Genomic DNA, 15223 nt, shown 5'->3' on the forward strand with positions numbered 1-15223 from the left:
TAGGGTAAATACAAAAATATATATTAATATATATTTTTACATTTACCCTAAATCTATTAGGATTACATTAAAGTTAAAAGTTTGACAGATGTGTCACAAGATGTCCATCCAGTTTTTCTACTCATGCTTTCTCCTGAATCACCACCATGTTATAGGAACTGAACTTCCTGGGTAAAGACAGAACAGGATTAGGATTATCCCTAACAACCAGCACAAAGTCTTGGTCCCTTTTCTATTTTTATTTGACCTATATAAATGCTGTGTAACATATTTGGGAGACATTGCTCATAATAATAAAAAAACCAAAACAAAGTATTAAGTATACACATACTGGGTTTTTCTCTGGAAGAGTAACAGATGAATGCTGAATTCAGTTTGACTGTGGATGATCCTAAGAGGTTGAGGCCATTTTGCTCCTAGATTAGAAAGGGGGAGCTCCTTCTACCTTTTCCATTTTCTTTATAATATAAAAAAACTAAAGAGAGTAAAATTGTGGGTAGCTAATTAGTTGCTCAACAACAAGAAAAAAATGTTTAGGAAATCAATAAATTGAATTGAACTGAATTGAATTGAAATGGTGTTAATTGGAGTGAATTTAGCTGAAATGAAACACAGGTTTGTTCTTGACTCATCTGTTTGGAACCAGACCATAGCACAAAGTGCTTCAACAATACTCTGCATGAATCAAGCTGGGCTTCCTTTATTCCCATCTTGAAAAACCTATTAATGATAATCCAGTGGATTTATATGAATAATTTATGCCAATACAGTTCTTAATGTGTTCTAGTCTTGCATCTCATACAATCACAATATTATTTTACAGAGTTCCAAATATTGCATATAAAGGAAAAGGAACAGCACGTCCTTTAAAAAGCATATAAACAAAATTCAGGTAGTAAAATATTTCTGTTATATATTTCTGTTATCTGTCTATAAATTACTAAAATGGCTTTGCAACAAATACATAAAATACTTTTTTCAATCTGTTAAGCCCCCAAATCTCTCAGGTCTGTAGGCTCAAGTCTACTCTGCATACAAAGGATGAGAACCAAACATGAAGAAATTGTTCTTATGCTCCACTAATCTGGAAGAATCTCCCATAGAACTGCAAAAAGTGCTAAAAGCATAAATTGCTTGAAATTGAGATTAAAAGCAGACTTGTTTAGAGTGGTCGTCAACTGTGCTATCCAAATAGTATTACTTATTCTCTGTTGGGTCATTTTATAGTTTTTTTTATAATAATTCTATGATTTTAATAATTTATATTTTTCCCCTTTAACTATTCATGTCTAAATATTGCTACTCTTACTTGGGTAAAATAGGTGTCTACCTACCACAAATAAATTAGTCATTAATTTACCCAATATCAGATAAATAACACTATATTGTGGCTGGAAGTTCTTTATCCATTCCTGAAATCAATCTATGCATTACCTTCTATAACCATACATTTTCAAGTTCATATTAAAGAAATATGATCTGGAAATTGTATTCTTCTGCCTGAATTTGTTCATTTGTAATCAGGCAATGTTTTCTTGTTTTTAATCTTTAAATTACTAGAATTAGCATATAGAGCTGTGCTTAAAGGTTTATATACCCTCTCATTAAAGAAAATTACCAATTCACACTAGTAATTCAAATAACAAAAAACTGAAAAAGTCATAAGAAATAAAAAATTAACTTAAGGATAATTAAATATATACTATATATGTTTTTATTTTGTTTTTATTTATTATCAACAGTTATTGCCTGTCTGTTTACCTTAGTTTAAATAAAAATTTGATTTTATGATTCAACTAACTCAGTACTTCAGCATACATTTTTACGTATTATATATTTTCTTGGAAAACTATTTCCCACTTTTCTTGAATAAAAAAATTTAAAGTAGTGCTATACTTACTCGATTAAAATATTTGGGCCCTGACCAAATAATAATAATAAACTTATCTTGCAAATATATTGTCTAGGATAGGATAGGGTCTTAGAATCAAGGATAAACGTTTTTTACATTTGCAATAAAAGTAGTAAGAAATTTGATAAACCACAATCTGTGGCAAGAAAACTATTTTATTTTAAGGGATGTTTTATGTGTATATTTTATATATTAAAACTTTGATAAATCTTGCAATATGTGTTTTAATTGTAGAGTAATCTATTTATATATGATTTGTGAATGTATTTACCATTTTTACCAAAGATAATCAAAAGAAATTCAGATATCTTTAAAAATACAGTAAAATAGCCTTTCAGTTTTGAATAGCCTTTCAGGGAAAATATATTTAGACAGTGTTGTTGTCTGAAAACCTCCATTGCCGGCTCTTGAGAAGTATTCCGACTGCTGCACCGATGCAGTACACTTGGAGATTCAATTTCATTCAATTTATTTACATAGCACCAAATCACAACATGGAGACAAAAGGAGACAGAAGCAAACATACAGAAAGAAGCAGATATATAAAAGGAAACTGTAAACCAGCTCCACAGGCGGTCCTGACCAGGAAACATACAACCAGGCAGACGAGCTCTGAGTCAGCTCCCATGTCAGAGGATGAAGAGAGCACATCCAGCCAGTCATAGTCAGAGAAACAGGACTACACTGAAAAACAGGCCGATCTCGAATATCTATACACAAAGGTGTTGATGGCAGCAGCACAGCTGATATTTCTCACCAGGATGGTGTTGCAGCCAAACAGGAGTAGACCAGATGAAGCTACTACTGTATGAGACAAAGCCGAGAAAGCATAACATTAGAGATTGAACTAAGGTATTCTGCAGAGTGGGAGAATAGAAATAGAATAAAGCAGAATGATGAAAAATGGCTCCCAAGAGCGATAACTCAGTATAACCTGAGCCACTCTAACTATAAGCTTTATCAAAAAAGGAAAGTTTTAAGCCTATCCTCAAAAGTAGACAGGGTGTCTGCCTCGTGAACTAAAACTGGTAGTCGGTTCCACAGAAAAAGGGCCTGATCACTAAAAGATCTGCCTCCCATTCTACTTTTAGAAATCCTAGGAACCACTAGTCAACCTCCAGATTGAGAGCAAACTGCTCTGCTAGGAACATAAGGAACAACCATATATCTGATATAAGATGGAGCTTGGTCATTTAAGGCTTTATGTGTGGAGGAAGGAGGATTTCAAATTCTATCTGGATTTAACAGGAAGCCAATGAAGAGAAGTCAGGATAGGAAAGATATGATATCTGTTTTTAATTTTCAACAGAACTCTGGCTGCAGCCATTTGGATCAGCTGAAGGCTTTTAACTACAGTTTGTGGACTTCCTGATAGTAATGAATTACAATAGTCCAGCCTTGAAGTAACAAATGCACGGACTAGTTTCTCAGCATCACCCCTTGATAGGATATTTAAAATTTTTTTTTTGCAATACTCTGCAGATTAAAAAAGGAAATTCTAAAAACCTCTTTGATATGGGATTTAAATGACAGGTCCTATTCAAAAATAACACCAACATGTTTTACTTTATCATCTGAGATCAATTTAATCCCATCCAAATGAAGTGACTGACTAATCTGCTTCCTTTTCAAAGACTCTGGTCCAAAGACTATAACTTCTGTTTTGTTTTCATTCAGAAGAATGCAGAATGCAGAGAATTTTAATAACGGGTTTTTATATCTTCAAGACAAGATGGAGACTTCCGTATCCTTGACTATGTTTTTCAACCCAAACGGAAGTATTTATAGGCTTCTGCTTATATTCCTCCACTGGTGAGAGCAGTGGCTTCATGACATAGCATATGTTTGTGTTTCCTAGACTATATTCAACTCAACCGTTTGTTATACTGTTATTGTTTGGGCAAATTGGTTCTCATGAGAAAAGACCTATTATGTTTCCTAATTAAACATAATTAAATTTAGGACACATTCTAGAGTCCTATAACCACAATTCCTTACAGTAGGTTACAAACCTTCAGACAGGTATGATAAGTGGACAGATGGAGAAATAAATGTGTTACTTTGCACTTCTTTCACTGCCTTCCAAGCAGGCCTTTTTGCATTCAATCGGTTTTTGCGTTTTTATGCATTTTTTGTCTTTGTCAAGTTTTCACAGTGCATACAGCCGCCATCCATCAAGATTTTGCAGAGTGTCATTTTCATCTCCATCTCTTGCCAGTATTTTAACTTTTTTTTTTTTCTTACAGTGGTTTAGTTGTAGCTGTTGACCTTTGCTCACACTCCATGCATAGGGGGATTGAATTAGCTCCTTATGGAAAAGGAAAGACTTGAAGTCAGCTAATCCAGTCCTCAATACTATTAGGACTGCTAATCACATTTCAGCCTACTCTCAGTTAACCTCCTTTCTGTCATTAAGGTGGATGATCTCTACCTGTGTTATTTTATCTGGATCAAGAACAGATAACGCCATGTGCCGTGTGGATTCCAACACTAAACATGTTTGTTCCATTTCCGCTTTTCTCAATCAAAATTTGTGGAAGAATGTGGCTAGAAGTGTTGATTAAGAGGAGACTGATGCCTTCTAATATTACATTGCTTTTAAAATGTGAGTAGTTTCTTTTATATAGTTAGACTTCTATTGAGGAATTTGAACTGTATTATTGGGAATTCTGGCTTGGAAACTTAATGGTTTCTTACCAATCCTCACTTTCAAATCCAATACGGCTACCTTGAATATCAAAGGTAGTAAAAAGTGCAACAATGAAAATTTAATTTGCAAATCTCATGGTTCGCCCTTTTGTAACTGTAACACAGTTAAGTTGGACGTGACGTCATTCCGAGATCAGACTTTAGAGGTAATCAGAGCCTGGGATAAGCACTGGGCAGACGCAGGAGCCAGGAGGGTGCTAACCGCAGTGCTGTCACCACCTTTACCCTCAAACCCAATTCTTTCTTCTTGCCAGTATCATCCTGAAGTTTTCAGGTATTTTAATTTAAAACACACAACAATATGTGCACTTTTAGGGCTCACCTGATGAAATGTCACTGGGGAGAAACAATATTATATACTGATAAAGCATTTGCTTCATTTAAACTCAGTAAAGAGCAATGGAATGGCTCTTTATGTGAAGGTGGGAGATTGTAGAGACAGAAATCAAAGATGGTTGGTATCTCATGTGGTTTATTTTAGTGAAACAAATGGAATGTGCTTCAATCAGCAGAAGCATAAAAACTTGAGGTTCCTCAGTTGCAGCTCATCTGCTGCTCATGCATTATTTGAAAGCAGGGATTCAGTCTGCAGTCCTTGTTTCACTGAATGGTAATCAGACCAGCCAAATCACTACACAAACTCTGTTTTAAGAAGGTGTCTGAAATTTGCCTGAGAATATTAACAAACATACAGAATCTTGGAAACCAATAAACATACAAAATAGGCCAGATTTAAAACTATAGAGACATTTAGGGCAAACAGAAGTTATCTAAGCAAAACTGCAAACCTACCTAGACATGGCTGCGCAAGATTCACAGCTCTTGTAGAACTAGGAATCTGGCACTTAAGACTTAAGACTCATCCAAGGATTATCTAATCCGAATAAACATTTGCTTTATACAAAGAAAAAAAGAGTAAAGCTGATAAGACATACCCAAAAAAATACCAGAATCACAAGTGGAATTACAGATTCACTGAGGTTCTGATTTTGGAAACGTAGGTTAGAGATGAAACCATCTATGTTTCTGTTTATGCATTAGACATGCGATTTTATCCAAAGCACTTAAAAACGAGGCATTCACAATGGAGTTAATATTGAAGATAAAAATTCAGTACTTATTAAGGGAGAAGACCACCAGTCTGGCTTTTTCCAAGGTGCTGCTCTACAAACAGATTGCAGGCATAAAGAAAAGTGCAGAAGGAGATTGGGAAAGGAGGTGGGAAAGTACACGGTAGGTGCTACGGTAGGAGAACATCACAGAACAGTGGTCCAGGTTCTTAGTGCATTAAAGCATTTCTGAGCATTCCTGAAGATGTAAGATTTTCTAGATTTATTACCAGCTACATTTCTCACCGCCACCAGAAAAAAATAATATTGATAATTAACAACTACCTGGCTGTTCTGGTTTTGCAGCAAGATAGAAATCTAATCACAGCTTCCTAATTCTGTTCTCTGTCACCACCATTATTCAAAAAATGTAATTGTTCAGTTATTCATCAAATAAAATGTTTAATTCATACACATATTACTGAAATGTATGGACAGGATCATAGAGAACTTTCTCGGTAACTAATCGCAACTCTGCACCTATCATGCATATTTTGGTCTTGTTTAAATAAAGAAATCTTTATGTTTTTAACTCTTCTTAAACCCTATATTTTATCTACAGTATATGATTTTAACTTTGTACTTTCTATATTTCTGTAGTTCCCAAGTTATCTTACATGTTTATAGCTGCTCGAGGAAGAGAAAATCAAGGTATTTATTTGGATAACTATTTCAACAGACAACTTAGTCTTGTGGGTTAATGTAGAATAGGTAACCCAGTAGATTTCAATGGTGAGGTGTCATGGAAATAATGCTGGATGATTTTTAAGTTTAGTTATCCTGATACTTATTTTGCAGAAACCGTGGAAATACTAAAATGAAGTAGAATACTGACAGCTAAAAGTACTACAGATTCTAAAAACATGTAGTGGAAATGTTAAAAAGGACATCATAAATGCAACCTTGTATAAATAAGGACTAAATTTTCTAATTGGAAATTTATAAATTTGGAGATTATGCATAGATATTACTCTTACATTTTTATTTAAAGAAATGAATCAAATGAATTTGGGCTTTAATGCAAAGTGGACTTCATCTAGCTTCTCAGAAATGTGCTCTCCATTTATCCAATCATTATTCTGTTGACGTAATCAATTAGTACACAGTCTGCTATCTTCTGCTGGTCAATCCCTAATCCTTCTCCTGTAACATGCATAGGAAGCACATTGACCCCTTTAACGGGACCTTGATTCTTTTTCCTGAGCTACATATTTTAGAAAAGCATGAAACACATTCTAAATTAAATTGTTATGTGATTAAAAAAAGGTATAGTTTGATGGTTAACATGCTTACTGAGTAAAACAAAGATACAACATGCAAAGGAAATACAGGCTACAATGTGATCTGCTGTGAATATTTTTTTTTTTTCTTGGTTTTATGTTCTGGAAAGTCAACTTGTTTGGTGGGGACAACATTTGTGTTGCTTTTGTTTTTTCTTTTTCTTTTTAGGACAATTGTAAAAAGTATCGTTATTTATCTGGGAAAATTTTATCTGCATCTGATCAGGTGCTTAGCTGCCCAATAGACAGAATTCACTCCTGGCAGTCACTTACCACCAATGAAAAAGTGAAACTGAAACCATAGATACCCTGATCCTCTCAATTTGACAGATTCTTTTTTTTTTTTTTTTTTTTTTTTTTTTTGGGGGGGGGGGGTTCTTTTATAAAACCTGTATTCTATGAGCCTCTGACCACTTTCTATTTTCTGATAATCCCATGACCAAATAAAAATTATTTGATCTTTCGTAAGATATATAATTCTGAGGTGTTTTCCCCTTTCCATGAAATGCATTTAAAACTTTGTTGAACATTTATATTCTCCAATTTTAAAGACAATCTATTATTGCTCATGAGGTCAAAGTGGAGCTCCTTCAAGGGGGTTAACATATTCTAATTAAAATTGGATGTTTTATTTTTTTATTCTCAATTATCATCATTACTTTGTTTGTTTGTTGTTTTTTTTTTTGTTTTTTGTTTTTTACCAAACATTAATACAAAAAAACCCAACTTAAATCTTTGGTTTTGTTGTACTTGTTCTATTCAGTGAGATTTGTTATCTGGCAAAAATCTGCCATCTAATGGAACCGAAATGCATTGCAACATTTTAATGTGGTATTTTTCTCTGGGTTTAATAGAACAATTCCCTTTTCTAATGTCAAAACAAACACAGATTCTAAATATATGCCTGCATATTAGAAATGCAGCTGCTCTTTTAGATGTTCTATACTTATAGCATAAAAGGAATTTAATCCGCCTTATTGTCCATGGACAACCCTCCTGCAAGTGTAGGCAGGTTTAGAAAAAAAATCCACAGACATAGACACATGTTTAAAGAACGATAAATAAAGTAAATGTCTGGATTATTTTCTTCTAGGTCTGTGATCTGTATTGGTCGGAAATCTGCTGAGTCTAACACCACAGTATATTTAAATCTGAGAAATATGTTTTATGTTATCAAGGGATCTATAAAGTTATATCTATTGTATGAACACATAAACAACTTTCATAAACAACATCATCTTTAAACAGCACAGTAACAATATTCTTCCTTTTGCTACAGTTTCTCATATTTCTTTGAATCTAAATTCTTGTTCTTGTTCCTTGAAACTGTGGAAATTTGTCTTAAAAAATAAATGTATATCTGGTATTTTCCTGAAGCAAAAAACAGCCACACCTGCTACTTTGTTAATCAGTAAAAAAAAAAAATGTCACCCTTATATTATATTATGACATAAATAAAGCTATATAAAAAGCTAGTAACTAAACAAGATCAATTATTTGATAAATATGTAATCAAATATTCAGGTAACTGGGAAATTGTTTGATAGTGAAATAAATGCATAACTAATAGAGCTAAAAAAAAAAAAAAAACAGGTAAGCAGGCAGATAAGAAGCTAAATTATTGAATAAAGCATTTTGTTAAGATACTGGTTCTTTTCAGGTTTTCGGCAAAAGCAAAATATTGAAAAAAAGTATACAGACAGAGCTACTGTGCTTATTAGTTCATTCTAACTAAATATACACATAAACTGTAAAAAAAAATATATATTCATATTCAAGTTTATTTTAATAAAAATTTAATTAAAAGTGTATTTGTTTAAGTAATAGGCCATTGAATCCAATCGAAAATAAAACGTCAACTAGGCTATAACTTAGAATATTAAACTATAGCAGTAAAAAAAAAACACTTTTGTGCAAAGATGTGGGCTTAATAATTTTATGTTTCCTACTCTACTGTTGGTGTTTTTAAGGTACTTTTCTGTCAAACAAGCGCCATTAAAGTGGTGCAGTAAATGTGTCAGTGGAGGGCGCAATAATGGTTGCCGATACGTGGGCGTGTCGGGATTAAAATTTGAGAGCAGTAATTCCATATTCTGATTTGTGTTGCCCATTTCTACTCAGGTATAGGTTTACCATTGTGTTTTGACAGTAATAAACTCCCCTCCACCCACGATAGGTAAAAAAGAGCTTCGGTATGGGTGTCGCCATCTTTACTAAGGGACAATAACCCAACAGTTTTGACAGAACTTGCTATAATATGCTCAACTCTTCAAAAATGTTCATTTTACAAAGTTTATATTATTGGTCGAAAACAGCAGAGAACTGTCCTCGCAGATTAAAAAAATATTTCCTAACTTAGAATGTCAAATAACAAATAACGGTTTATGTGTTGGAGTGTGAAATGCTTATCGAGCGGGTTTTGGTCGCCATGTTTACTTTGGGTGACGCTAGCTCCCTTCCATTTTCCTCCGCCTCTGGTTGTCAAGAAGATGGCAGCTTCCAGGCAGGCATGAGAGGAAATACTTCTTCACAAATCGAATGAATTTGGATTACTGTCACAAGATAAGAGCACATTGTAGTGTTTTTGCATCTACTGCATCGGATTAAGTAAGTAAAACTGGCTAAATGTTGCACCTTGTGCTGGTTTGTTGTGTTTTGTTGTGGCAGAGCGCCCGGCCATTTTTCTTGAGGGAGCCGCTGAAGTAGGCCGATTGTCGAAAAGATGGCTGCTTCCAGAGACGGCGTGAAACATAATAACATAGTGTTTTTATTGTTACGCTACGTTTAGCTAGGTTTTAAGAGTGTGGCTGCAACTATACTTGTTTCGTGTATCTTTTGCATGCGAAGGTTAGCTAATGTTGCAACGAATTTAATTGTGACTTTTGGGGACGCTTTGACAGATGCTAGGCGCAAAGCTAACCCTGTTAGCATTGCTAAATTAGGCTGAGTAGCTAGCGGCAAAAGCAACCGAGCAACGGCTAACAGTAAATTTGTATGCTACAACCGTAGCCTCTATATGCTTGTTAATTTGATTAAATATCTTGATAGCTGTTGAAATGTTATGTTTTGTAGACGATGTGTTTCATTCGGTGTTGTTGCGGCACCTTCCATATAGCATTACCTACGTTTAAGTCGTTGCAAAAATGCTAATTTGTCTAGCTACAATATGGCGACTCCCAGAGAGGCATGAAAATAGCCAGCTAGTGCTAACGGTAAAAAATGAATTAAATACGTTGTTAGGCTGTATGTTGTTTTGTTTATTGGGTCGTTTTTTAATAGGCGGGCTTTTTGTGTTTGTTTAGATTTTCTTTGAAGTTGCAGCGTCTTAGTTTACATATGTTTTGCTTGTGAATTCGCTTCCGCCATTTTTCAGTCCGGTAGCAGCGTTAGCGGCGGCCGTTTGTTTGCAAGATGGCTGCTTCCATAAATTGAAATCAATGGTTTTAAATACCTTTGAGTACAGGGATTATGCATTTTCGGAGATACGTTAAGCATCGAATCTACGTTTTACAGTTTACGTAAGCAGTATTTTAAAACGTTTTAGAGTAGTTTCTGGAATATATGCATTTTAGCCGAAGCTAGCGCTAGCTACTTAGCGACCCAGCTGCTCTCACCGCAACAACAATCTTCAGTGGTTCTGTGTTGTGCAGCTATATGCTACTGATGCATATTTTGAGTTGTTTTTATGGAAATAAGTGCATTAGTTGTGAGTTAGTTATACAAGTTTTCAATTTTTTTTCTTTGCGACAGAAACCATGTCTGCCCCCGGTTCCGCGGTGTCTGGGACCACTCCGTCGGTTCTGCAGCCGCGATGGAAGCGGGTTCTTGGATGGTCGGGTCCGGTCCCTCGGCCCCGGCATGGACACAGAGCTGTGGCTATAAAGGAATTGATGGTTGTGTTTGGAGGTGGAAACGAGGGAATTGTTGATGAGTTACATGTGTACAACACAGGTAAGTTTTGATTTGCATCATTTACGTTTGCTGTTACGTTTATAAAGAATGTGCAATTGTTTGTTTGTATTATAAGAGATGGTCAGGGCAGTGTTACCCGGCTGCTGTTTTAAACTTTAAAATTTATTGAACATTTGTGATTTACAAAGTTGGGCTGTGACCAGGCCTCAGCAGGCCAAACAAACCCTTCTTTGATTAATATAGTCCCCCTCTGCTGGGGAAAGTGTGTCAATGCAAGTTCAAAAAAGGCGGGCTAAAATAAAATGGATGATGTTGGTTGGCTAGGCACATCCTGTGTCCCACTTTCCTGTTTATAAAAAAAGATAAATAAAGCCATCGCTCTGTGTGTGCAAGTTAACAACAGTCTCTAAAATCCTGATTATAATTTATATAGAAATTGTGTTAACTTATAGTATTTGTTACTTTTTAAGATTTTTTTTGTTTGTTTTGATATTTCTGTAAAGATTGAAAAATAATCTCTGCAGCAGATTAGAGTTTTTTCCTGGTTATACAGCAGTTATATTTATACAGCACCAACTATTTTAGTTTTTTATTTCTGTAAAAAAAAAAAAAAAGTAATAAAATAATCTTGTTTAATTACGTTTTTATAACAGCAACAAACCAGTGGTTTATCCCAGCCGTCCGTGGTGATATCCCTCCGGGCTGTGCTGCATATGGTTTTGTATGTGATGGCACACGATTGCTGGTGTTTGGAGGGATGGTGGAATATGGAAAATATAGCAACGACCTCTATGAGCTACAGGTAACCCATCTGATAGAAAAAAATAATACTTTTATCTCTGTTCAACCAGGCAATTGAATGCTTCACTTTTATTTACTGTTTTATATACCTCCCTTTTTTATGTCCAGTTTGTTTGTTTCGATATGTCTGCACTCAAAATGTATGACATCATAAATGTTAAAAGAAAAAACTTCAGTTACCATGTAATATGAAAACTGTTAATAAATAGATAAAAAAAAACAATTGAATCGTTGTTTTCGTAACAGGCCAGCAGATGGGAATGGAAAAAACTGAAAGCCAAAAATCCGAAAAATGGACCCCCACCTTGTCCTCGACTTGGTCATAGCTTTTCACTCGTTGGTAACAAATGCTACTTGTTTGGTGGACTGGCCAATGACAGTGAGGATCCCAAGAACAACATTCCCAGGTAAGAGTTGGTGGGGTGGGTTTAATCAGAATCATCCTTGACTGACACAGGCAGCAACGTGAGTGTTGAATATCTGTGCTTTTTGTTTTGTGTTTTCTCAATTAGATACCTAAATGACTTGTACACACTCGAGCTTCGCCCAGGTTCTAGTGTGGTTGGTTGGGATATTCCCATCACATACGGAGTTCTGCCTCCACCACGAGAGAGTCACACTGCTGTGGTCTACACAGAAAAGACAACCAGGAAGTCTCGCTTGATAATCTATGGAGGAATGAGTGGTTGTCGTCTTGGAGATCTTTGGACTCTTGATATTGGTAGGTGTCTGTCTCTTAATTTAAGGAATCAATGAAGAACAACTGTTTAAACAGGTGAACCCTACACTTGGCAGCTCCTAACCGGTTTATTTTTTTACTCCCATTATCACTTACAAATAGAATATTTTTTGTATCGATGTATACAATTGTGATATTTTGATTTTAATATATAGCCATTAATTTTAAAATAATATTTTGTAGTATATAGAAATTCAGCTTATTTGGTTCTGATTATTATTATTAGCATCAGCTGACCTTCTTTATTATAAAAAAAAAAATAAGAAGTGTAAGTTGCCTCCTATAAATGTAAAATTTCTTGGTGTTCTAAGAACTTTTTTTTTCCAGTAGACCATTTACTTAAAATTTTCTGTTAAATGTGGTGTGTAGCAGCGTCCCCTTGTTAGGTACAAATTAATGGACCGCTTGCTTATCTTATCCAGTTTATACCTGGTTGTAAGTGTTAAAATGTTGTGATGTTAGCTTTGATAATTTTTACTTGTTGTTCCTAGATACCTTGACGTGGCACAAACCTTCAGTAGGTGGTACAGCACCTCTTCCACGAAGTCTTCACTCTGCCACCACAATCACAAACAAGTAGGAAGCCCAGTTCATTTGTGTTTAACATCTAGAGTTTGAATTTCTGATGCCTAAATAATGAAAGGTTACCATGATTGGGTTTTCTTGCTTGGCAGGATGTATGTTTTTGGCGGATGGGTTCCTCTGGTGATGGATGATGTCAAAGTGGCCACACACGAGAAAGAGTGGAAATGCACAAACACTCTTGCTTGCCTAAATCTCGGTTTGTCTCACTGTTAGTTTTCATTGAATATACAGCGGAGTAAAACAGTTGACAGGATGCTAAACATTTGTTTTGTTTTTTTTTCCTGCAGACACTATGTGTTGGGAAACAGTGTTGATGGATACCTTGGAAGATAACATCCCTCGGGCTCGTGCCGGCCATTGCGCTGTGGCTATCAATTCCAGACTCTATGTCTGGAGCGGCCGTGACGGTTATCGCAAAGCTTGGAACAACCAAGTCTGTTGTAAAGACCTTTGGTATCTAGAAACAGGTGAGTCTGCTGCAACATTAAAGGTACTTGTGACTTGCTTGGGGAGAAAATGTTCCCATTCCTGTAATTACCACCTTTCGTCCTGCAGAGCGACCCCATGCTCCTGCCAGGGTTCAGTTAGTCCGTGCCAACACAAACTCTCTGGAGGTTAGCTGGGGAGCAGTTTCCACAGCCGACACTTACTTGCTGCAGCTGCAAAAGTATGACATACCTGCGACCCCAGCCGCAGCCTCACCAGCTACGAGTGCAACCCCTTCACAGCCCGTCAACTCTCCAAAGAGCCCTGCACCTGCTGCTGCAGCTCCATCTGCACAGAGTTTACCACAGACAGGTAACAAGGGCACTCCTTGATGACATGGAGGATATGTGCTAGATAACTAAAATATCATAATTTCCTTTTTCTGCTTGTCCTCAGCTGTTTTAAAGGTTGCAACCCAACAGTCTGCCACTGGTGCATCTGTTGTCACAGTTCGCCCAAGCCAGCCGGGGAAATCCCCCGTCACCGTGACCTCCCTTCCTCCAGGTGTTCGCATGGTAGTGCCTACCCAAACCACCCAAGGATCGGTATGAGTAGTTTCACACAACTATCCGTAATGTTTAACTTCCTTCATGTTCCACCTTTATTTAATGCTTTCTATGTTAATGTATTTTATGTTAGCCAAATAATGAAATTGTTCCGTTTACAGCCAATTGGAAGTAGCCCTCAGATGAGTGGAATGGCAGCTTTAGCTGCTGCAGCTGCAGCCACACAGAAGATCCCGCCCTCTTCTGGTGGCACCGTTCTCAATGTTCCCACTGGTGCCACCATTCTGAAAACAGTCGCTGTTTCCCCTGGCACCACCACAGTGAAAATGGCTTCTCCTGTAATGGTAATCAGCTGAATATATGCCCTCATTTCCAACGTTCAAAACAGTCTGTCAGTTTAGCATTTAAGGGGGGAAATTTCTGTATTTTTCATTTTTCTTTCCTGTCAGTTTTTCTCCCTTAAACACGTTCCTTTCTCAGTGCGTTTCACACAAGATCAGTTTTATATTTCTGTTAATAATTGTGTATTGGTTTTCATAAATAATGAAGGAATTGTTACATTAATACTGTTAACAATAAGATGATTAACTGAGTGATTTTATATAATACATGCAGACCACTCAAAATGCTTTACACTAGAAGCAAACTCAAAAATGTGGACACATTTACAGACAACTTACAAACCCTAGATTAATACAATTTCTGTAGAGCCATATTGGTTTATCGTTTAAAGCTTCATGAAATAGTATTGCTATAAACTGATGTTGTGTTTAAACTGAATATGTTCAGAGATTTGCTTTGCTCTAAGCTGCTGCGGCTAGCTGTTAACTTCAACATCACGTCATTTCTCTTAGTTTGGCTTAAACTTAATTTTCCTTGCACAGGTGAGTAACCCAGCCACCAGAATGCTGAAAACCGCTGCAGCCCAGGTGGGCACGGCCACAGCGTCCTCTCCCACCACCACCACCAGACCAATCATCACTGTACACAAATCTGGTGCTGTCACAGTGGCTCAGCAGGCCCAGGTGGTCACCACTGTGGTGGGAGGAGTCACCAAGACCATCACCCTGGTCAAGAGTCCCCTCACCATGGGTAGCAGTGGCACATTGGTAAGAACCCAAAACTCTTCATCTTCTAAGATATATGTATATATATATATATATATATATATATATATATATATA

The 15223-nt window shown here is 36.2% G+C and overlaps 1 protein-coding gene across 1 annotated transcript in view; it reads left to right on the forward strand.

The window, feature by feature from the left end:
* The first annotated feature begins 9456 nt into the window (after window positions 1-9456).
* hcfc1 (host cell factor C1) overlaps window positions 9457-15223 on the forward strand; it is a 16155-nt gene continuing 10388 nt past the window's right edge. The window contains exons 1-12 of the mRNA XM_015398639.1: window positions 9457-9617; window positions 10761-10961; window positions 11576-11724; window positions 11970-12130; window positions 12236-12444; window positions 12954-13038; window positions 13137-13243; window positions 13335-13514; window positions 13603-13845; window positions 13930-14078; window positions 14201-14383; window positions 14924-15148. Of these exons, the coding sequence (XP_015254125.1) occupies window positions 10766-10961; window positions 11576-11724; window positions 11970-12130; window positions 12236-12444; window positions 12954-13038; window positions 13137-13243; window positions 13335-13514; window positions 13603-13845; window positions 13930-14078; window positions 14201-14383; window positions 14924-15148 (1887 nt within the window). The 5' untranslated portion in view covers window positions 9457-9617; window positions 10761-10765. The remainder of the gene's footprint in view (window positions 9618-10760; window positions 10962-11575; window positions 11725-11969; window positions 12131-12235; window positions 12445-12953; window positions 13039-13136; window positions 13244-13334; window positions 13515-13602; window positions 13846-13929; window positions 14079-14200; window positions 14384-14923; window positions 15149-15223) is intronic.

The sequence above is a fragment of the Cyprinodon variegatus genome, unplaced genomic scaffold (genome assembly GCF_000732505.1).
Source record: "Cyprinodon variegatus isolate N-32 unplaced genomic scaffold, C_variegatus-1.0 Scaffold29, whole genome shotgun sequence".
NCBI classification, from domain to species: domain Eukaryota; kingdom Metazoa; phylum Chordata; class Actinopteri; order Cyprinodontiformes; family Cyprinodontidae; genus Cyprinodon; species Cyprinodon variegatus.